The following is a 23,978-nucleotide window of genomic DNA, read 5'->3' as shown; positions in this document are numbered from 1 at the left end:
GAGGGAGAGAAATATTCTACTGTAACCTTGAAAGCATCTCCACCTAGGTAATGTATCAAATGTCTAAATTTTATTTGCTATTTGATTAGATTTTCTAGAGGATGGTCTAATCTACAAGCTTATTAAAGGGGAAATGTTACACTACTTGATGTCTTTTCCATACACTCTAAATCTTTTAGTTATTTAAACATTATAAAATAACTTATTCTCTATAATTTCATAAATTTAATCCTTAAATTGTGAACTTTCTTTTTTCTATCATCAAACTTACTCCAAAATCTTGCAATTGCATGAATTTAAGCACAACAATTAGTTTTACATACTCCATGTGTTTTGCTACATATTATTATTACTGATACTATGTATACATATATGCAACTTAAGTTATAATATGAAATTTAGATAAATTTCAATATTACCAAAATATATTTTAATAAAATTTACATACAAGTTCATTCATCTATGTAAAATAAATATTTATGTGTATCGTTGTGCAGGTGGGTGGGTATGTGAAATAGAGAGATTTTTAACTAACGTCACTAGGCTATAATCTTAATTGCCATTATAATAATGTTTCCATATTAGTGAGAAATTAAGGATGATATATGACTTCTAACAAAGAAAATGAGGACATATTGTGACATAATGAGAAACTGATTATGGGAATATATGTTTTTTAATTTAGAAGAAGGAAATGGAACACCTCCATTTTTACTAAATAATTAATGACCTATCTTACCAGAAAAACTGTAGTTTAAATTCTAAGTACTATCACTCTGTTATCTAACATCTGATAACAGAAATCACAGTGGTAAGTTAGGATGGAGTGGTGTTAAAATTCATTGTCCATGCAGGTCTTCAAAACATAAGATGATGGAGTCAGGATAAACATCCTCTGAACATTGACATTACAACATTCTACTCTTGGTTCCCAGCAGGATTTTGGAAAGCCTCCTACGAATCTCCTTGGTTTTGATGGAATAGATGACAGGGTTAAGCATTGGAGGAACAAAGAGATAGATAAGTGACAGGAGTGTGTGTACATAATGTGGAGCATGCCTCCCATAGCGGGCAAACATGGACACGCCTACCTTAGGCACATAGAAGATTAGCACAGCACACAGGTGTGAAACACATGTGTTCAGAGTTTTCAACCTTTCTTCCCGGGAAGCAATAGCCAGTACGGAGTGAAGGATGAGCACATAAGAGAGGAGAATGAGTGCAGAATCAAGTCCAAAGGTAGAGATGACAATGGATAGACCAAATATGTTATTAATAGAAGTGTCACCACAGGGCAGGCGAATCAGATCTGGATGAAGGCAGTAGGCATGGGAAAGCACATTAGCCTTGCAGAAGGGCAACCTCTTCAGGAGGAAAGGTAATGGGAAAATCATGCAGAAACTTCGAAGGAACACACACACCCCCATCCACACCACCCGGGCATCAGTGAGCACCGTGGAATAGCGCAGTGGGTTACAGATGGCTACATAGCGATCAAAGCTCATGGCCAGCAGGATACCAGACTCCATGAAAGAGAAAAGGTGGATAAAGAACATTTGGGACATGCAAGAATTAAAGCTGATTTCTCTTAAGTGGAAGCAAAACACAGCCAAGACTGTGGGCAGTGTGGAGAAAGACACACCCAGGTCATTGCCTGACAGCAAAGACAGGAAGTAGTACATGGGCTGATGCAGACTCTGTTCTTCCTTGATGATGAAAAGTATCAGGGCATTGCCCACTATGGAGATGGTGTAAAGGACACCAAGGAGCAGAAACAACCAATGCTGGGAGGTCTCCATCCCTGGCAGTCCTGTCAAGATGAAGGGAGGCAACCCGGAGCTGTTGTGGTCTTCACCTCCCATCCTGAGACTATTTAGATGCTTGGTCCTCTGTCCTGCAAAGACAATAAATACATAATATTATGCTTGGCCTATGGCAAATATAATTTTGTCCCCCATATTCCATCAAATCCCACATTTTAGATCATTAATCCACTTTAATGCTCATTCTTATCACTCACTGAAACAACATTTCTGAAATCTCTGAATTGCCTTCTTGAAGTCATCTGAAGCAACAGGTTTCTGTCCTCCTCTTTACCTGTGCCTATTCTTTTTTTCCTCTACAGGATAAACTCTTTCCTTTTTCAATGCATGGGGATCGTTTTTTTTCAAGAACTGAGATAAAACTCAATTGCTCTCTGATTCTTCAGTTGTGCTCTCTTCTGAGGCAAGACACATTCATTAGACCACAATCATTTTTTCCTTCTCTCTACACTTCCATGCCACTGAGCCTCTAATGTCCAGTTATGATTTCCAGTTCCATACCACTACCCAGTCTCCTAGTTCTTTCCCACATTCAATACACACATGAGTAACACTATGCAGACTGAGCAAGCTGTATTTATGTACTTAGGGATATTTATATGTACATACATACACATATACACATGTAACACTTAATGAAAAGAGAGGCCATCAATTTGAAAGAGCACAAAGAGGGGTATATGGGAGAGTTTGGAGGTAAAAATATAATGGAGATATGATATAATTGTATTATAATCTCAAAAAATAAAAACTAAAAGAAAAAGGTTGTTTTTAATCTTTTAAATTTTTTTAATTTAAAAATTAAATTGGCCAGTAAATAACCAGAGAGATAGCCATCCAAGCCTGAATCATACCTGTGTTAGCACCTGAGAGCCTGAGGCAGGAGGATTGTGACTTCCAGTCAGCTTTGGATAGAAAACCAGAACCGGTCTCAATTAAAAAACAAAAATCCTACAGAGATAGACTTCCAGACACTCATCAGCTGCCCTGCTCATTCTCTCCTGCCACCTTCTAGATGAAGCTACTGACCCAAAGTGCTTCTGCAAGCACCTCTCTCTGCCTCGTTCAACCTGTAGCCCTTGCTTCAGACCAAGACACCACATCAGTAATCCATTGTAACAGCCTTCTAAACATCACTTACCTCTCTCTAATTCATCAATAATCTAACAAGATATTTTAAAATACATGTATAAAAAGGCACTTTTCTCACTAGAAAACTTAAATAATCCCTTATCAAGTGACCATATTCAACTCCTTAGCCTAGAACTAAAGGCCTCTCTGATCAGTTTTTAATGCTTCTAGCATCAATCCTCAAAAACACCTTTCTTTCCTGTGCCTCCAGGCACATGCTCTCTTTGTTTTCATCCCAATATTTGCTTGCAACTTTCCAGTTTCCAGTGGTTTCCATGACTATAACCACAATCATTCAAATCATGTTTCAGAGTAAACCAAACATGAAAAGATAATGACTACATGTTGTACCTGTACATGGAATGTAGGTTTTTAAAAACCAGGAACTAGCTGAAAGTAGAATAGACTATTATGGAAGGGAAAAGACAGCAAAATGAGGAGGAGGGGTGATTTAATAGAAGTGAACTGAAAACATCATACATGTATGTCAAGAAACAACATAGATAAACGCACCAATCTATAAATCAACATTAATTAATGAAAGTGAAAATTAAGAAAAACCTCATTTTTCAGGGCTGTAACCCATGGTGCCTTCCTCCAGGCATTCCTGGCATATAATTAACACAAACAGTAGTGGTTCCCCTCTTACCTTTATCATGTTGAGCTAGCACCTCCTTTTGTGAGCACTTCTCCACATGCCCTTCTTACAGCACTGTGAGTCTTACCTTGAATGGAGCTCTCTGGCCAGCTCCAAGAACCCAACCTGACTCCTTCACAGTTAAGTTCCTGCTCTATTGTTCTTAGCACAAATGCTTGACTGAGAGAGGTACTCATTTAGGCACACATTGTAATACAGAAATGTTAATAAACTAACCTAATAGGGTAGTGGAAAGCCAAAACTGAACGGCTGTGTTAATTCTTTATACCCAAGGTTTTGTGGGTCTGAATTCTAAAGCTTGCTCTGTATCCCACCCTCTCCCGCTCAACTACCCTCACTCCTCTCTCTAGGCACAGGACTCCTCTCCTTTCACCTCAGGATGCTTTTAATCATATGTCTCTTAGCAATCCCCCCTTTGTTTTTCTTATATGCAAGCTTTTCATATTCATTTTTTCTCCCTTCATACTATAAACAGTCACCCATAAACTGTAGTCTTTTAATATTAAGTAGGATTCAAATGAGTGGTTCTAGAAGAGCCAAGGTTTTTGATGAATACGCCAAATACTAGATTTTTCTGAGAAAGTATTGAAGGGGGAGTAGTCACAAAGTTTTTATATTCCAAGTACATTCTGATGGAGTATTCTTTCCAAGAAAGTAGTATAGGATGCAGAAAGCAGGTGGCATGTCTCCGGCCAAAAGCAACAGATAGAAAATGTAGAAACAGGAAGGCAAGAGGGAGAGAGCTTGCAGGAAAGGCAAAGACACGAATTGGGTATAGAGAGATTTCCTTCTTTAGAAGGTAATGTTGTAGTGTTGGATTTCTAAGCTGCCAGCTGAGTCTTAGGACTTGAATTCGGAGCTTCAAGCACTTCGGCTCCCCTATCTGAAAGTCACATGCATGGGCTGTATAAAGAAAGAAAGAGCAGTTCTGGGGAACCTGCATCCCCTGTCCATGGTCCCTGTTGTTTCTTTGAGCTCTGCACTGAGAACTATATGATTGTATCCAGAAAGTCCCTTGGGTTATTATCAGCCCAGGTGCTCATGGACTTCTGGGAATACAGAACATCAGCAGCATCCGTGCTTCCTGGACTAAGTATCTCATCTCTCTTGGGATTATGCCAGAGCAGAAACAATCAGAACTAGAAGAGACCGGCACAGCCTTGATGCAGGGAGAGGGGCTTGGACCTGCCTCAAATGAATGTACCAGGCTCTGCTGACTCCCCATGGGAGGCCTTACCTTTTTGGAGGAGGGACTGGGGGGTTGGGGTGGAGACTAGGGGGGGCAAGAGGAGGGAAGACATGGGAATCTGTGATTGTTATGTAAAATAACTAAAAAATTTATTAATAAAATAAATAAGAAAACTGTATCTTACCCCTCATTCACACAAGTGAGTGAAAAAACTCCCTAATTTTTTGTAGCTTGATAACAATCATTATTTTAATCTAAATATTCCAATTAAGTTTATGGCCTTTCCAGTGTGTGTGTGTGTGTGTGTGTGTGTGTGTGTGTGTGTGTGTGTGTGCTCACACAAGCACACTTATAGTCAGTATCTACCAAAAATGCTGAATCATGTAAACAGAACTCAAATCCCAAATAAGCTTCAGCATTTAACTTGATCAGGATACGTGAAAATCACACCTGATCATCAAGGAAGCTGTTCTGAACCATGGTGAGAAGCACTAGTACACATAGCTGGTCAAAAGTCATTTTAATCAACAATCGAATTTTTACTTATTCTGACAATGTCACACATACATAATGTTTTCATTCACCTCATTTTCATTCATCCCACTCCTGCTAATCCCTTCCTTCTTTCAGTCACTCCTACTCTCAGCTCCTTTCTTGCATGCTTGCAGGTCTTACATCATATTAAAACAATGAGCTACAAATCTTTAACTGGCTTAACATATACCAGACTATAAGAATGGTGGTGTGGACAGTAAAAGAGACCCCCATTTCTCTTCTTTACTGTGCTTCCTCACCCTCTTCTGGGCTGTAACAGCTTTCCAGACTTCCTTGTAGTTTGTGATTTGATAAGTTTAAGTGATATGGAATTGGGACTTTTCACAATGACTTTGAAAACTAAGAGTTGAATTCTTAGTGTCCTTATCAAATGTGCCGTGGAAAAATTAGCCTTTTCTTAGTGTTTCTATAAGCTTTTCACAAGCACATTGAAGACCCAAAGCTTTGCATCAGAGTCTTTTAGAACTGTGGTAACAAGTCAATGTGACAGCATTTATAACAGCACTAACTCATTATGTTATATTTATGATAGAGTCAAAATAACTAAACAGTCAAATCCATTACAAAGGGTTTATTTAACCCTCCCCCATCACCCCTACCTACCATCTCCAGCTGGTGAGGAAGTTGATCCACCCCTTCATTAGTTACAACACTTGGGGAAGTGGGCCCTGCACTTCATCTGGGCACCACAACAGAGCTGACCCTGTTGAAGGGGCAGGGGTGAGCCTGCCTGAGAACATGAGCATGGGCGATCTGGTCCCACCCCTCATCTACCATATGGCCTCATGGGTGGAGGAGAGATGCCCCCTCCCCTCTATGCCTGAGGTGGGTGGGAGAGCTGGCCCTGAGGTCACAAGAGCAGGAGAGCTGCTCCTGCCCCTCACCAGCAGCAGCACTTGGGGAGCAGGCCTTGCACCTTGCCCAGGCAGTACAGTAGAGCCAACCCTGATGGCTGAGGTGAGGGTGAGCCAGCCCTGAAGCTGTGAGAGTGAGAGAGCTCTCCCCACTATTTGTCTGTCATGTGGAGGTGTGGGTAGGGGAGAGCTGACCCTCCCCCTTACCAACTGCAGCACTCCTGAAAGTGGGCCTTCACCTTGCCTGGACAGCACAGTAGAGCTGACCCTACTGATAGGGGTACAGGTGAACTGCCCTAGAAGGTAAGCATGGGAGATCTGGCCCCATCCTTCATCTACCATGTGGTAGTGTGGACAGGGGAGAGATTGCACCCCTCCCCCAAACCCTCACCACCTGTGGCAGGTGGGAGAGCTGGCCCTGAGGTCATAAGAATGAGAGAGCTGTCCCTGCCCCTCATCAGCTGCAGCACTGGGGAGGGTAGCCCCTGCACCTTACATAGTAGAGCTGACCCAGTTGGTGTAGTGGGGGAGAACCGACCCTGAGGACACGAAAGCAGGAGAACTGGCCCCATCCCTGGCTCATTGCTGCAAGGGGTGAACTAGCCAGGGCAATGCTGGAGAGCTCACCCTGGTGGTGAGGACAGGGGAGAGCTGGAGGGCTGACCAGCCCTGCAACTACCCAGGCCCAGAACCCAGGTTATGACTTTGCCCTCCCCAACATCCACCCCATCTGTGATCTTCTGGAGCACATGAAGGGGCCAGTCCTGCAGACCAAAGCTGCAGGGTCTCCACAACACCGGGCAATAACAAGATATTCAAGAAGAGTCCCAGTGAGGGCCCAGCATCCATAGTGTAGCAGAAACTGAAGGCCTCGAACCAGACCAGGGACTCTTTGCAATGAACACTTACAAGTAAAGATACATGGATAAAGGGTTTTACTTCGTGACTCACTGTGTCACATTACAGCTTCCATGACAAGATTGATTTTTTTCCTTTTTAATTTTTTTCTTTTTTCTCTTAAATTTTTTTATTTTATTTTGAGGGGGAGTTGCAAGGGCAGAGGGTTGATACAAAGGGATGGGGAAATGAATGGGATGGAGATGTATGATGTGAAAGACACATAGAATAAATAAAAAAAAAGTTAAAACAGATTTATTTAAGCACATTTGACTCTATTAATTGCTATCATTATAAACCATAGCCCATAGGGTACATGCTACATAAATATATAAGGTACATTTATAAAATATTTGAAAATAAAGTTTAATTTTCTCCAGTTGTAATGCATATAGTATTTACACTATGATCAATGACAAAATCTCAATACAAAAGTAATTTTTAGTAAAAGTGTGGTCAATTTTAGAATAAGGTGTTTGGATATGGTAATTCAACCTATAGAAGGTTACTGACACCCAAAGAGATGAGAATGCAATTATTTGTTAACTCACTCCTCACTTTGTGTCTGTCTAATGCATTGCAGGCCCCATGATGGAGGCTAAAGAGAAAAACAAGGAACAAAGCATAGGAGGAAAGGACAAATTGACCATACTGAGGTGGTTGAAATATATTCCCTGAGGATAGTGTGAATCCAAAGCAGGTAATGAGCCGGGCAGTGGTGGCGCACGCCTTTAATCCCAGCACTCGGGAGGCAGAGCCAGGCGGATCTCTGTGAGTTCGAGGCCAGCCTGGGCTACCAAGCGAGTTCCAGGAAAGGCACAAAGCTACACAGGGAAACCCTGTCTCGAAAAAAAAAAAAAAAAAAAAAAAAAAAAAAAAAAAAAAAAAAAAAAACCCAAAAAACAAAGCAGGTAATGAGCAGTTGGTTCCGCTTGGGTTAAGATTCAGGGAAGTTCACACAAAACGTTTCTTTAGACATTGACTCACACATATCCTATTTTAAGGGATGTTTGTAACACTTTAATTTTTCTTTTTACTGGGGACAGGTGCATACATGTCACAGTGTGCATATAAAGGTCAGAGGGCAACAACTTGCAGGAGTCAGTTCTCTCCTTTCACTAACCCAGGATCAAATTTGGGGAGTCAAACTTAGTGACCAGTTCCTTTACCCACTGGGCCAAGTTACTGGCCTGCATGTCATATTTTAAAACTCAACACAGAGTCTTGTATTTGTTACCATTAAATAAAGATTAATATACGTAAATAAGGTATTTTGTTATTATATAAATGATAAAGCAAATTATTTTGTTTATACTTCAAGACAAGCCAATGAGGTAGAGAGATGAAAGATAGATACCTCATTTTACGTGTGGAAAAAAATCAAGACTCTAAAATCTCAAATTTCATTTATACTTTCTCATGTTGGGGAAATGTGAGACTCAGAGGGATAGGAAACACTTTCCAGTATGAAACTCTGATTTGTAAAAAAAGGCAGCAATGGTTTAGAGGTGTGTTGATTTGTTCAAACCTCATTTTCTTCTCGTAGTTACTCCTTTGTTATTCCTTATTCAACCACATTTCACCTATTCCTTCATTATTAGTCTCGCAGATCCTATCTCAATGGAAAGAAAGATCATGGCAAGTCTAATGTCCATGGACAGAATAGCGCAACACTCTTGCCACAAAGGGTTTCTACTCTTTGAAGTGTGACAGTACCATCACCAGAGTTATAAGCAAAAGGTTGTTAACTTCCATGAGGTGAAACTAAATGCTGGCGTACCTCTGGTCTCCCATGTGTGGGGAAAACATCCAAGGAATCCTAAAATCAAATTATGATTTAATAAACACCAGAGCTCTACAACTGCTCAGACCCCAGGTATCAAGTCACTACTGCTTTAACTTTCATGGAATGGATGACCCAGTCCAATTCACAGTAACCCCTATTTGTATCTTTGTCTTTTTCATGCACATCCTTCCACGTCTCTTAATGTCACCAAGTATTTTGATATTAGTCTTTGGCTTCTCTAGAAAATAACATTCTCTTGCTGTAAGTTATCTTGAAAACAAGATTACTTTCTGTCTCCAAAGAAAAGTTAACCAAGCTAAGTTCTGGGTACAACCCCAAATGTTGTCAGCAGGTACTAACTTAATAATGTAGATTAAACTTCTTATCAGTGATCCTGGAACTTTAAGCACATACCTCACATCCCTTAGTTAATCTTGCCCTATTCTGTTGCCTAGCTGTCCATACTTCCAACACTAGGCTATATACCATTTCTATCTTTGCCAGAGTCACAACTTGACCCTGAAAAGCATCTTGAGAAGTCTTCGCCGTATCTCCTTTGTCTTAATGGAATAGATGACAGGATTTAACATGGGAGGCACAAAGAGATAGAGAATAGACATGAGGATATGGACTGCATGAGGTAAGCCAGCCCCAAAACGATGCACAATGGACACACTGACCATGGGCACATAGAAGATGAGCACAGCCAAGATGTGGGACACACATGTGTTGAGTGTCTTGAGGCGCTCCTCCCGAGATGCAATGGCCAGCACTGATCGCAGGATAAGCACATAAGAGATGAGGATGAGTGCCGAGTCCAGGCCAAAGGTGAGTAACACAATGGACAACCCATAGTGGCTATTGAGGGAAACATCAGTACATGCCAGTTTAATCATGTCCACATGGAGGCAGTAAGCATGGGAGAGGATGTTTTGAGGGTGGCAGAAGGGAAGTCTACGCAAAAGTATTGGGAAGACCACAATGAGAACAAAGCTGCGGAGGACTGTTCCCAAGCCCATCGCCACAATTCGGGCATTGGTGAGCACCGTGGCGTAGCGCAGTGGATTGCATATGGCTATATAGCGATCAAAGCTCATGACTAGAAGAATGCCAGACTCTGTCCAAGAAAAGAGATGTATAAAAAACATCTGGGTCAAGCATGCGTTAAAGGGGATCACTCGGGCATGGAAACAAAGGGCAGCCAGAACAGTCGGCAGGGTAGAAAAAGACACACCCAAGTCATTCACAGACAGTAAGGACAAGAAGTAGTACATGGGCTGGTGCAAGCTCTGCTCCTCCTTGACGATGAGGAGGATCAAGGAATTGCCTACAATGGAGATGGCATAGAATAAAAGGAAAGGGAGGGATAGCCAGAGCTCCACGGCTTCCATGCCTGGAAAGCCTGTCAGAATAAAGCTGGGAGCGTCAGAGGTATTAATCCTGAAGTTGCCCATGAGAGAATAAGGTCGTTTGTCACCAGTCAGATGTGTATTTTGTAAAACAACACCATGTGTCCAGTACTGCTACTATCCCTGTGGAGGGAAAGACAGCACACAGATGTTTTCATAATGATTGCACGTGTACGTGATCTCTGAAGTCCATGGAGCTACAGAGTTGTGATACTCTACCTATGAGAAGAAGCTTCTTTCTCGGGCTCTTTCAGAAGATTGAATTGGAAATCTTTTCAAGGGAGTTGACCATCTCATTTTCTTAGTAGCTTCCTGAATATGGTCTTTATGGTCATTCAGCCAGCCACTTCCATATTCCTCATACTTCACAACCATGACCTAAGATGATCTATAGGAAATTAAACATCCATTCTGAAAAATAAGGAAACACGTGTCCAAGTAAAGGAAGTAAATTACCCTGGTTTCTTGATAAAGAAGCTACATGGCTAGAACTTCCATTCTAACCCAACTTCAATCTCCAGGTTTTTTCCTATAAATTATTTTTTTAAAAAAAATCACATGCTTTAATATATTCATAGCATACCATTGCTGTTCCTCTATTAGAATGTCAAATTTCCCCAGGTATAAGAGATAAGAAATGCTACCTTACACCAGCCCAGTGAGAAGATGTAGTAAAAGAGAGACATCACTTTACATCTTCCTTCTTTCCTCTCCTATATATGTTTTAGATCATCCATTTGAGAAAGAAACTGCATTTAACAATCTTTGTAACATTTCTATGGCAAGCCTACAAACCTTTAATGCCTAGTAAAAAGTGACTTCAGAGTTTGGAGGCCAGATCAATTTCTGTGTCTCACAAATAATCATTAACATACATATCCATCACTGAATAGTATACTGTTTCCATATTTACTACTCTATACAACCCTCAGGAAATATAGTTTCTGTGGCAGAAGTTAAGCATTGTATCAGGTAATGCTAATTCTAGATATCAGGAGAAAATTACCTGTTGGGGGACAAGGATTTGAGAAAGAATCCCAAGGACCCACAAATGAATGATGAAATGCTTCAAAGCATTAGTTTTGAAGAGGTAGGAATGACAGACCAGAAATGCTCAGAGAAATCTTTAGAGTGCAATGAACCCCTGACTGCGCCATGCAAAGAAAGAGCACTACTGGTTTTAGGGGAGACTGTCCCAAGGTGAACAGACTTCTTAAACACCCTAGTCTCACTCCACCATGGAATACATTCCACTTTAAGGAAATCTAAAATTGTCTTAAGTAAAAGCCTATTTCTGCAGAAGAGTGGCACTCACATCTGTTCCTGTTGTAACCAGAGAAGATGACGAGGCCCCCTCGGCCCTGCTCACACTAATAGTGTCTTTGGTTTCTTTGTAATTTTCCGGGTGTTTACACTAAGGAACAAAACTAGACAGGGGAAGAAAGAAGTGATAAAGAGTTAGAAAGACAACAATGGAAAAGGAGGAAGAAAGACTGAAATCAAATGGTTTTGTTTGTTTGTTGCTTGTTTACTTGTTTGGTGGGGTGGTGTTTGGTTTTTCAAGACAGGGTTTCTCTGTGTAGCCCTGGCTGTCCTGGAACTCATTCTGTAGACCAGGCTGGCCTCAAACTCGCAGAGATCTGCCAGCATCTGACTCCCAAGTGCTAGGATTAAAGGTGTGCGCCACCACCCAGCAAAAATGTTTTTGCTTTTGTTTAAAGAGGAAATAATATGAAAAGGGAAACGGTCAAGTGAGGAAATGCAAGATACAGGATGCAAGCTGGAGAAGAAAGATTAGGAAAACAGCAAGAGCAGCACCGAAAGTAAAGATTAAGAGAAAGACAAATAAAATCACCAACAGCTGCAAGGCGAGACCTCAGCCTGCCTTATGCCCCTGGTGTCGTCGTCGTGTGCTGTACTCACCTCAGGCCTGGTAAAGGATATGCAAGAACCCATATTCATGCCAAATTTCTCAGGAGCCACCTCTCAACCTCTGAGCAAGAGGGCCTACAGCAAGACCTAATATTCTTCAGCCAAACACTGTTGGGAATAGGTTCTTCACCACAGGACCCTGCTGTTTACCACCTGCCATCTATTCCCTTAGGTACTTGAGAGCTCTGTTCAGAGACCATGACCAAAGTTCCTCTCCTCCCAGTCAAACAGAGCTTACATGCATCTGTTGTATTTCCTCATGACTTTTGGGGTCCTGAAAACAATGTGTCCGATCAGAGTCTGAGTACCAAGGAGCCCAACACTAGTAAATGATGATATACAAATATAATTTATTCTTCCTCACCTCCAGCTCCACGGAGCCCTTCCCCCAAGCCTAGTTTCCACTCTCAGACCCCTTCCCAGGTGAGGAGCAGAAGCTCTCCCGTAGGGCTAGCTAATCTTATAGGCAATAGAAACAAACGCTTATCAGTGATGCCCTGTGTGTTCAGTCTCCTCTGAACTTCACCAAAGCTTAAGGACTTTGCCTTACTTAGTCTCCACAACCAACTCCACAGACAAGGAATCCTCCCCCTTCACACATGAGAAAGCTGCAGGCTCAGAAAGTCAAAGGACACTCAAAATTATTAAGTACCAACTGACAAGGCTGCTTTCAAACACAGACCATTTGTTTATTCACTTACAATCATCACGACACGTAACAGACACACGTGATAATGCAAACCTGCAATCACAGCATGGGGAGACTAAGGCAAAAGGACTGTAAATTGGAGACCACCCTGGGTTAGCCTTGGCCAGCATGAGAGAAACATAGCCACACTCTACCGCCATAAATAAATAATCCACTGCTATTTCATTTAGTACCTTCTAGTTATACTCAGTTTGTTCCAAATGATAAGAATTCATCCTTCTGCCGGGCGGTGGTGGCGCACACCTTTAATCCCAGCACTCGGGAGGCAGAGCCAGGAGGATCTCTGTGAGTTCGAGGCCAGCCTGGGCTACCAAGTGAGTTCCAGGAGAGGCGCAAAGCTACACAGAGAAACGCTGTCTCGAAAAACAAAAACAAAAACAAAAAAAAAGAACTCATCCTTCTCCAAAGCTGAATAAGCATTCTATTGTGCATATATGGTACATACTTTGTTTTTCATTTGGCAGCTTTTAGGTGCCTGGGCTGATTTCATGCCTTAATTGTTGTAAATAGTGCTGAAATATGCATGAGCCTGCGTGCATCTCTTCGTTATGTAGATGTCATCTCTTTTGGAAATATACCTAGATAGAGATCATAGGGTGGGTTTTAGAATTTTAGGACTCTGTATTAGTATCTGTAATAGACATGCTAGTTCATATTCCTGTCAGAAGGTATGAGTCCCTCTCTCTCCCTATACTCATCAGTACCTGTTGTTATGGGATTTTAATTACTTCTTTGAAAGTTTCACAACAATGTCTTTTGATCATATTCAGCTCTTTCCAGATCCATGCTCCCTTCCCTACTGATCTAACTTTGTGTCCTTTTTATTCTTGGATGTGTGGTCTTCCACTGGAGAGTGGTCAGCTTAGCGGGTGCTACCCTCATAGAGAAAACTGTCTATCTCTCTCTCCCCCAGCAGCTAACAATTGCCAATAGCTCCATGGCTAGGCATAGGATTTTGTGCCCAGCTTCTCTCTCCATGCTAAGATTTGGTCTAGTTTGGGCTTGTACAGATTTTCATATGCTATTCCAACTTCTGTGAGTTTATATGAGCAGCTGCCCTATTGTGTCTAGAAAGCATATTTAGTTATTCCCCACCTCTGTCTCTAACACTTTTTCCACACCCTTTCCTACAGTAGATCTCTGAGCCTTGGGAGACATGTGATATATATATATTTATATATACTGTGTGTGTGAGTGTGTGTGTGTGTGTGTGTGTGTGTGTGTGTGTGTGTGTGTGTTCCCTTCAGGGCAGAATGTTCTGCTGTCTCTTATTCTCTGCACTCTGGCTAGTTGTGAGTCTCTGTATTAATCACCATCTACTTTTCTGATGAAAGTTGAGCAATGCATTGATCTATGGGCATAATGAGGTCTTTAAAACTCTATTCAATACTATGTTTATTTAAGCAGAAAATTAGTAGTAGTTTCTCCTGTAGGACATATGATGTGTCTAGTCACAGGTTCTTAGCCTGATAATGGTTCCAAATATGGGTTTCATCTTGTGGAATGGGATTTAAATTTAATCAGAAAGTGTTTGTTTACTCTCAAGATGTTTGTGACATGAAATCACTGTGGGCTTGTCTTATCAGGCCAGGCAATTTGTTTTGTTAAAAAACAAAAATCAATCACCCTAATTGAGGTAAAAGATGATATCTCTTCTTACTTCTTAATACTGTCATTATAAAAGAGATGAAGGGGACCCATATCTTTTCAGGGTTCAGGGCAGGTATAAGCAATGCTAAAAAAAAAATCAAGTGATAATGAAATTAACATTAATTTTAATAATAAGTTCTTATTGTAAGTGTTCCTTTGATGTTTAATTTTCTGTGACCAAGCAAAAATATTGAGAGCAATATGGGGAAATTTGGCTTTCTAAATGACAGCTGTTGGACTCTTCCCTAATGTCCTGCTTCCACAAACAGACAACAGTCAGTCAAATAGCCAGCCAGATAACCCATATGCTAAGTGTGTGTGTGTGTGTGTGTGTGTGTGTGTGTGTGTGTGTGTGTGTGTGAAAGAGCGACAGGGGGGCATGGAGAGAGAGATAGAGACAGAGCTATTTTCTGCAGTTTATCATTCTTATAAAACAGAAAAAAATAAAAAGCACATATCAAAAACTGTTTATAGTTTTTATTACTCTATAGTATTTTTGCCCTGTTCAGACATAAGTCACTGACTATGAAACATACATCACATATAAATTTTAAATACAGGCTGATTTCCCTCTTGGTTGTAGGTATTCAGGTTGTTTGTTTGTTTGTTTGTATATGAATATATGCATGCCTGAGTGAGTTTATGTTTACCATGTGATACCTGCAGAGGACGGAAGAAGGTGTATGATTTCCTGGAATAAGGATTACAGGCAGTTGAGAGTAACTGCACATGGGTCTTAAGACCTGAATCTAGCTCTTTAGCAAGAACAGAACATGAGCCATCTCTCCAGCCCTATCAGGTGCTTCTTTTGGAGCAACTGTATAATAACATTTTTAAGTAACAGTCATTTTGTGAGAGTCTATTTTGTCTGTCCAGCAAAGTTCATGTATTTTACTGGGTAACATTTTCACTTCTCTAAACACAGTGAGCTGAAATTCAAAATGTGCATTTGGGGGTGGATCTCAATCAAGAATTCTGAGACCCCTCAACTACCTAAAAATACTGCAGACATTAATAGGCCATATTAAATGGTAGGTGAGTACTTGTAAAAAAAACAAAATATTGTATTTCTAAAGAGAGTTTTTCATTTGGAGGCTCTAGGGTTTAAATAAAGCATGATTTCACTTCTCTTCTGATTTGGAGTTTGATGTGAGCTACACTGTTGGAACGAAAGTTTGATGTTCATGAGAAATAGGCTGTGGTAGTTTATAAATACACTTTTATAGGGCTTAGGCTCCTTTCTCTCAACCCTGGGTGGCCACAAAGAGATTGGGAGGCCAAGGTAGACGTAAAAGTCATTGTCTCTTTCTTGTTTTTTACCAACTCCATAATGAATGGAGGCTGGATGGCAAGATTTATCCAGACAAGATTGTAAGAAGCTATTCAATGGAGAAACAAAGCCTAAACTTCCAGATAAACAATTCCTGGTATAAAAAATAAACAGCTTTTAGGATGTTTCATTAGAATTATTATTAGAATTAAAATTAAACTTGCCTACAAGCATCCAGTCATGTGAAAACAAGTTAATCTTGCTGAGAGCAGAAGCTGATCTCAGAAGTCACCCACTGTGCTTACACCATTGTTGACAACATTGCAAACATTCTCCACTCTCCTCTAAGTTATTTATATTTAAAAGGCTGTTCTTAGAGTGTAACTGTTGAAAAATTAAATTGAGAATAACAAGCTGACCCTCCCCCTTGCCAGTTGCAGCACTCAGGAAAGTGGGTCCTGCACCTCTCCTGGGTAGCACAGTAGAGCTGACCTGTTGGCAGAGGTATGGGTGAGCCAGCCCCAATGTTGTGAGCATGGGCGAGCTATCCTCATTACTCATCTGTCATGTGGTGGCATGGGCAGGGGAAGAGGCAGGTAGAAGAGCTGGCCCTGAGTGGGAAAGTCGTCCCTACCCCTCATCTACTGCAGCTCTTGGGAGAGTAGGCCTTATACCTCACCTGGGTAACACAGTAGAGCTGGCCCTGAAGGTGTCAGTATGGGATAACCAATCCTAAGGACACCAAAAGCGGGAGAGCTGGGCCTGCCCCTTGCTCATAGATGCAGGGGGTGAACTAGCCAGGGCAATGCTGGAGAGCTCACTCTGGTGGTGAGGACAGGGAAGAGCTGGCAGGCTGACTAACCCTGCAACTACCCAGTCCCAGAACCAGGGTTATGTGTTGGCCAACTCCAACATCCACCCCATCTGTGATCTACTGGAGCATGGGGAAGGTGGAGAAGTTAATCCTTCAGATCCAGGGCTGCAGGATCTCCATGACACAGGGCAGCAACAGGATGTCCGGGAAGAGTCACAATGAGAGCCAATGGTGTAGCAGAGACCAAGGGCCTTAAACCAAACCAATGATTCTTTTTTATGAAAGCCTGCATGTAAAAATGGATGGATAAAGGGCTTTACTGCATGATTCACTGTGTCACACTGCAGCTTCCATGATGAGATTTTCCCTTTTTCTTTTTTTCCTTTTTTCTCTTAAATTTTATTTTGTTTTATTCTGGGGGAAGGGGAAATGGGTGGGACTGGTAGACATGATGTGAAAGACACAAAGAATAAATAAAAAGGAAGAAGAAAGTGGAAAAAAACAAATCTACCCTTTCATAATTCATTACCATTGATTATATTTGAATTGAAGGGGAAAATATACTAAGGAATACATTTCCTCCTTAAAAATCTGCTGAATCATTTGTGAGATTTTAGGTGTTGCATTTATTAATACAATATCAGAAACATGAGAAGATCTGACCAGAGTACCAACATGGCTCACACCTATGCCTCATTACCTGAAGCTACAAAGGGTCCTGCACTGAAAAGAGCCTTGAACTTGATTCAATACTCTCCTGCCCTGTTCCTGAAAATATTAATAATTTTAAGGTATATTTTGTGAAATGAAGGCTAATGGTCAGGGAGCATGTACATGTCCACGATCATTCCTTGGCACATGGCCTTAGGGATGACCTGTGTCCATAGAAACCATAGCATACAGTGCATAGGAAATTCAGTGACACCAACACTGTTATAGAGAAGAGGAGAGAAGAGGGGGAAAGAGATGAGAAAATAAGCATGAGTATTGGGAAGGCTGCAGAAGATGGGGAGGAAGGATTGTAGAACCCAGTGGTGTCAAGGGCACCACAAGAAAACCCACAGAATCAACTAACTTGGGCTCATTTTAAACTTGAGTGCATCCCAATCTACACAAAACCACATGCTTTGAACAAAAAAGGAAGGAATTCAGAGCTTCCTTTTTGATAGACAGTTATATCCAGATTGCACACTCGCCTTTCATATCCAGAAACAAACCATCATGTGTGCCTACACATTGCCTATACACATGGCTGTTCTGCTGCTCATATCTCACAAGACTCAAATTCACATGACAACCCACCACAGCTAAAGCCTACACATGCCAGTCTACGATAGGTATGCCCTTAGTATTAGAGTCTCTAAAAATGGTTGTTCAAAGAAAGAAGTCAGGGTTCAATTGCTAAGATCTAAAATAAATCAAGGGACAAAACTCATAGTGACTCATAGCAAGGCTGCATCAAACCACTTCAGAAGCATGCCACCATTCAGAGAGCACACTGCTACTGCAACTCAGTATCTGTTTCCAAATTTCCCCTGGAATACAGATTTATCTGTACTCCACCTTTCCAGAGTCTCCATCCATTTTCTCTCATGGAAAAGCATCCTCCTTACAATTACCATGTGAAGTATTCTCTTGGGGCAACAATAAGCTAAAAGGAAAACATTACAGAAAGACCAGGCCTCTGATTTCCACTGTCCAAGTGTTTTTCCCCTAGGAGTTGTGGTTATCAGAGAAAATCTTCTGACAAACAAGCTCTCTCTCCCTCTCCCTCTCCCCCTGCCTCCTTTTATCTGTCTCTTTAAAACAGTGAGTGATTTCAGACATAGATACAGATATTTATACAGAGTACCATGTGAGAAGAACATTGGTATCTGAGTGCTGACCATCTAAATCAACAGCTAAATGAAGTGAAATGCTAACATTTGAATCCAGACACCTGAGAGCTGATTGTAATTCTGACAGTGCTAGGCTCTGCATCTCATCACTTCATGTCTGTGAGCTTGGACCTGCAAAGATCAAGGTAAGAGTAATGCTTAAACTCCACCACTCTGGTTGCTGATCTGAAGCAAGGAGCTTATGAGATACAGAGGTGCTGCTTCTACCATTTGAATGGGTTTTTCTTTTTTGTTGTTTTTTTTTTTTAGGTTTGAGGATAAGGATAATTTTATTTGAGCTTAAGAGAAAAACAGCATATTAGGCAAGCTGTCAGTATAAGCATCTGCCAGAGGGAGATAGCGGATAGAGAGAAAGCCATGTCTTTTGTAGTCAATGTCAATGAGCTGCCATGGCAAAAGAAGAGGGTGGCTTCAGAGAAAGAATGAAAAAGCCCAACGTGCAGGGGAAGGTATGTTTAACCTTTGGACAGTATCCGAAAAAAGAGATAAAGAGAAGTTTAAAAAGAAGAAGAAGAAGAGTAACACTTTCTTGAGTCCTGTCTCAGAAAAATGGGCAGGCAGTGTGGCAGAGATCCCACAGTGCTGCCTGATGGGAGGGGCTGCAAGCATTGACCTGGGGTTAAAACTTTTACCCCATTACTCAACTATTTTCTTCAATGAGAAAAGGCTGTATGAGATAGGCAAACCAAATGTTGTCACTCTCAATTCAGAAAGAATTCAAAACCTCAGCAAGGTTGTAAGGTTCACCTGGTATATAAGATCAAAGGGTAGATGAGCTGGGGTTCCACTGCTGTATATACCAGGATGGCACAGAGATTTGAAAATAGCCATACAAAATTCATAAGTCTGAATTAAGGTTCAAATTTCTTGATACTCAACAAAAGGATATCTGGGGGTATATGATGTGTCACTGAAGGAAGATTCATACAATACACACTATCCTTCTGCAACAAAAACATCTCATTCTTTAGGATACCTTTGTTTGCTGGCAACACCTGGCGTATCCACCCTGTGTCTACATCTTATTTTACTAGCATTTGGTGTGGTACCTGCTCATCGCATCTAGCATTGCCCTGGTGGGTTTGCAGAGCCATGCCCTGACTTTGAAGTAGTTGGGAGTGCTGTAGCCACATCTAACATGTGTGATGTATTTCATATTTAAATTACTATGGATACTCCTGAAGCAGATGGAGATATACAGGTTGGCTAACACTTAAGACACAAAAACAAGCTATTAGACATATAATTAGGTCAATATTTTCAGACACAGAGGTACTAAAGCATGGAGGTACTGAGCCAAATGGGCAATGCTGTGTTACTGTGAATTGCCAATTAATTGTTTTAGTGAAGCTGATCAAAGGCTAGGTATCAATGGTGTCAATGAAAAGGTCGAGATCAGAACCCAATAAAGACAATTTCAACCCAGTACAACTTTAAAAATGTAGTAGATAAAATAAAATTAAAAGGTGACTAAGAACCAGGTAAGACAGGGAACTTCAAAAATCTGAGAGGAATGAAAAAAAAAAAAGGTTGCCTGGGCTTGTGATATAAACTGAAAAAAGAAGCAAGCAGTGTCCCTAGCTGTGTGTGCAGAAAAGAAGGAAAGTGTGTGGGGGAAGTGATAGGAAATAGATCGAAGTGCGTTAAGCTGAGCAGACAAATAAACATTTAGTTTGATGCTTGGGTTTTATTTTAAATGCATACCATCAATAATGAGCACAAAAAGAAAAACCTGTTATATATGACAGCATCTTCTCAGATGCTCAATCTGGTTAGTAGAAATGAGTATTTTCTGTTTAAAAACAATTTTTCATAGAAAAGCCATTATTTTAGGTGAATCAACTACATACCTGATGCTACAGGACTGGTGTGCAATTTCACCTTGGGTTGAGCCCCTCTTCTGTCAAGGATGTCATCCTCTAATGTGAGTGACAGTCTCCCAGCCACCCTCGTACTGACAGGGATCCCAGGGCTGGAGGCTTTCCACATCTGGATTTCTATCCCTTTCTGTGTCATGTATCTGATAGCACTGCTTGGTAATGTTGCCCTCATCCTTGTCATTGGGACAGAGAGTGCTCTTCATGCTCCCATGTACCTCTTCCTCTGCCTTCTCTCACTCACTGACCTGGCTCTCAGCTCTACCACTGTACCCAAAACACTTGCCATTCTGTGGCTCCATGCTGGACAGATTTCCTTTGGTGAATGCCTAGCCCAGATGTTTTGTGTCCATTTCATCTATGCTGTGGAGTCCTCAGTTCTCCTTGCCATGGCCTTTGATCGATATGTGGCCATGTGCAACCCACTAAGATACACAACCATTCTCAATCATACTGTCATAGGCCAAATTGTCTTTGCTGGGATAGTCCGTAGTGTGGCTCTTGTCTCTCCATTCATCTTTTTGCTGAAACGACTGCCCTACTGTGGTCACCATGTCATGGCTCATACATACTGTGAGCATATGGGCATTGCTAAGCTTGCCTGTGCCAACATCACTGTCAACATTGTCTATGGGTTGACTGCGGCTCTGCTGGCTGTGGGCCTGGATTCAATTCTCATTGCCATCTCCTATGGCTTCATCCTCCAGGCTGTCTTTCGTCTTCCATCTCGAGATGCCAGGCGCAAGGCTCTGAGTACCTGTGGCTCTCACCTTGGTGTCATTCTGGTTTTCTACACCCCTGCTTTCTTCTCCTTCCTCACCCATCGCTTTGGTCACAACCGAGTTCCCAAGCATGTGCACATCTTCCTGGCTAACCTCTATGTGCTGGTGCCTCCTGTGCTCAATCCCATAATCTATGGAGCAAAAACCAAGGAGATTCGGAGCCGGTTTGTAAGACTGCTTCGTTTAGGGAAAGGCTCAGTGTTAATTCTGAGCAGAGATTGAAGATGACAAAAAAAATACATGGGCAGGTTAGTCATCTAGATAGTCATGTGGATGGAGATCTGTGATGTGTTAATGACAACATGACATGGGAAAAAATTCTGGAACAGAAATAGTCTGGTGAATGTGGCTTGTTAAACATCACAGTAAGGTGCTCTGCCCACCACTCTTAAACATACAGGTGATTACATTTTCTTCTGTCATTTTAGAAGGAGATATCATTTGCTAGGAGGAGGGGAAGGGAGAAGGGGAGGAGGTATGTTCTGAAGAGAATACTGCATCTCAAGGTTGAAATAGTCTACTGGCACAATATGGAAAAATAAAACAAAGAAATCAGGATGGCATTCAGAGTGACTGTAAAGCTCTAGGTCATGGGTGCACCCATGGATCTGAAGAAGCACATGTGTTTGAATGTATTCTCTCACTTGGCTTTCAGCTTTGAGCCAGTTATGAAATCTTCCTCCATCAAGTAAGGTCACCTTTGAAACAGGGATAATGGAAATACCTTTAGGATTGTGATAAGGACTAAATAAATCACAGTGTGTGCCCAAACCTGGAGCGGTCCCTAAAATGTAAAATGTTCAATAAATAAATGTGAATTATAAAATTTATTTAATCTCAAAACATTATTAATCTAGCTTTACAACTTACATAAGACTTTGTGTATTCTCCCATCATATAATTATTAGAACTATTTTATAGTATCGATATAAAATAGGCAGTAATTGATACAATGAGTACTTAATAAAATTATATTTTCTTCCAATGCATTCCTTGCCCTTCACTTCTGAGTTTTATTTTTTAATAGTATATTCGTCCTCATTAAGCATTTAGGGAAGCTTATTTGGATTCAAGTTGCCTTTGTACAGAATTTCTTTCGACTTCAGTCACTAAGTAGTTGTTAAAGCTTCCTCTATTGAGAAGGTGTTGTGCTTCTCAAATGTGGAGTGGAGTGTACATTAATGCTTTTCATTGAATTTAGAAAATATTCAGCTTGTGATTCTTAAATAGTTTCCCTTTACTTTCTCTTTCTCCCTACAATATCCATGCATGTACATAGATACACTTGGCATGTCTCAGGATCTCAGAGGCTCTCTGCTCATTCTCTTTCATTTTTTTTCTCTTATCAGTTACTTAGACAGGAAACATCCATTGACAAATTTTCAAGTTTGCTACTTCTGTTTTCTGTCCAGTCTTTGGCCCAGTCTACTGCTGGCCTCAGAAAATTTCATTTGGGTTTTGTGGTTTTTAAAAATATAAGTGTTTTTTTCTAATCCTCTCTGACATATCTTTGGTAATAAAGTCATATTTTACCTTCCTTTCTATCTTTAGACATATTTCCCTTTAGATCTTTTAACATATTTAAATACCTAGTTAAACTTTTGTTTAAGTAAACCCAAATTTTATTTTCCTCAAGAACATTTGGGCTTAATACTTGTTGGGGTGTGTGTGTGTGTGTGTGTGTGTGTGTGTGTGTGTGTGTGTGTGCATGCGTGCTTGTGTGTCTATGTGTGTCTATGTGTGTGTTTGGGCCATGTTTTTTTGTATATGTGAAAGTTTTATATTGAACACTGTCAAAAGACACACTGAAGGTAAATAGCTCATAAGACATCAGAGAACTTCAAAGCAAACCACAAGGAGACAGATTAACCATTGCATTGGTGGGGAAGGGTTGGTGGAACTAGATTTTCTTCATACAGTGGCCATCAATATGTAAATTGTTAACTACTTAGGAAAAGGGTTTGCAGTCTCGTTTTACTCAATGAAATATAAGTCACTGAGAATGAAGTCATTCTAAGCCTAGGTATCTAGAAGAAAATAAAGCATCTACCCAAAGAAAGAAAAAAATTCTGCTGAAATGAATATCCTTTACATACAGTCATACCTTAGATATATCCAGGGATCTGTAACAGACAACTAAAACAAAGGAAATATCTCCGTAAAAAAATAAACACAAGGTTTTTTTTATTTCCTGGTTCATATGAAAGTTGCTTATACTGTAGTATTCTCTGTGATGTGGGTAATAGCAACATGGTGAATAAAACAATGCATGTACTTTAATTGTAAAACAATTCATTAGCAGAACACAGAACTGCACACTTTTAATCCAAACACTACGGAAGCTGGGGCAGGAGGATTGCTACTTCAAAACCAGCCTACCCTGCAATGTGAGTTCCAGGACAGCATGTGCTACATAATCTAAAAAGAAAATTTTATTACTAAAAACTGCTAATAGTCATTAGAGTTATTGGAAATATGTAACCTGTAGACTTATGATGCAGGGTTACCACAAATGTTCAGTTTTAAAAAAGCATATGCTATAGTGGGTGAATGTTAACAGAGATTCACAACTAGTCAAAGTGCAGAAAATTAGGAAGAGAAGAGTGCTGGACCACAAATGCTGGACCACCTCACCCAAGGCTCAGGTAACATTGCAGAAGAGAAGCAGAAAGATTGCAAGAGCCATAGGGTAGGAAGGTCTATGTGAGAGAATGCTTTCTGGATATTAGAGGGCCTCTGCCCTC

At 40.8% G+C, this 23,978-nt stretch overlaps 3 protein-coding genes across 3 annotated transcripts; 1 reads left to right on the top strand and 2 right to left on the bottom strand.

The window, feature by feature from the left end:
* Window positions 1-908: 908 nt before the first annotated feature.
* LOC128123891 (olfactory receptor 51I2-like) lies at window positions 909-1,862 on the bottom strand. Its single transcript, XM_052760171.1, has one exon. It carries the CDS (start codon window positions 1,860-1,862, stop codon window positions 909-911), a length of 954 nt encoding a protein of 317 aa, XP_052616131.1.
* A 7,537-nt stretch (window positions 1,863-9,399) lies between these two features.
* On the bottom strand, window positions 9,400-10,347 carry LOC128094145 (olfactory receptor 51I2-like). The gene has a single exon (XM_052712278.1). It carries the CDS (start codon window positions 10,345-10,347, stop codon window positions 9,400-9,402), a length of 948 nt encoding a protein of 315 aa, XP_052568238.1.
* Window positions 10,348-20,478: 10,131 nt separating this feature from the next.
* LOC128123890 (olfactory receptor 52D1-like) lies at window positions 20,479-21,456 on the top strand. Its single transcript, XM_052760170.1, has one exon. The coding sequence runs from the start codon at window positions 20,485-20,487 to the stop codon at window positions 21,454-21,456; it is 972 nt and encodes a 323-aa protein (XP_052616130.1). The 5' UTR covers window positions 20,479-20,484.
* The last annotated feature ends 2,522 nt before the right edge of the window (window positions 21,457-23,978 follow it).

Source organism: Peromyscus californicus, unplaced genomic scaffold (assembly GCF_007827085.1).
Source record: "Peromyscus californicus insignis strain IS unplaced genomic scaffold, ASM782708v3 Scaffold_4__1_contigs__length_199733344, whole genome shotgun sequence".
Taxonomy (NCBI): domain Eukaryota; kingdom Metazoa; phylum Chordata; class Mammalia; order Rodentia; family Cricetidae; genus Peromyscus; species Peromyscus californicus.
This window is presented reverse-complemented; position numbering and strand designations above follow the sequence as displayed.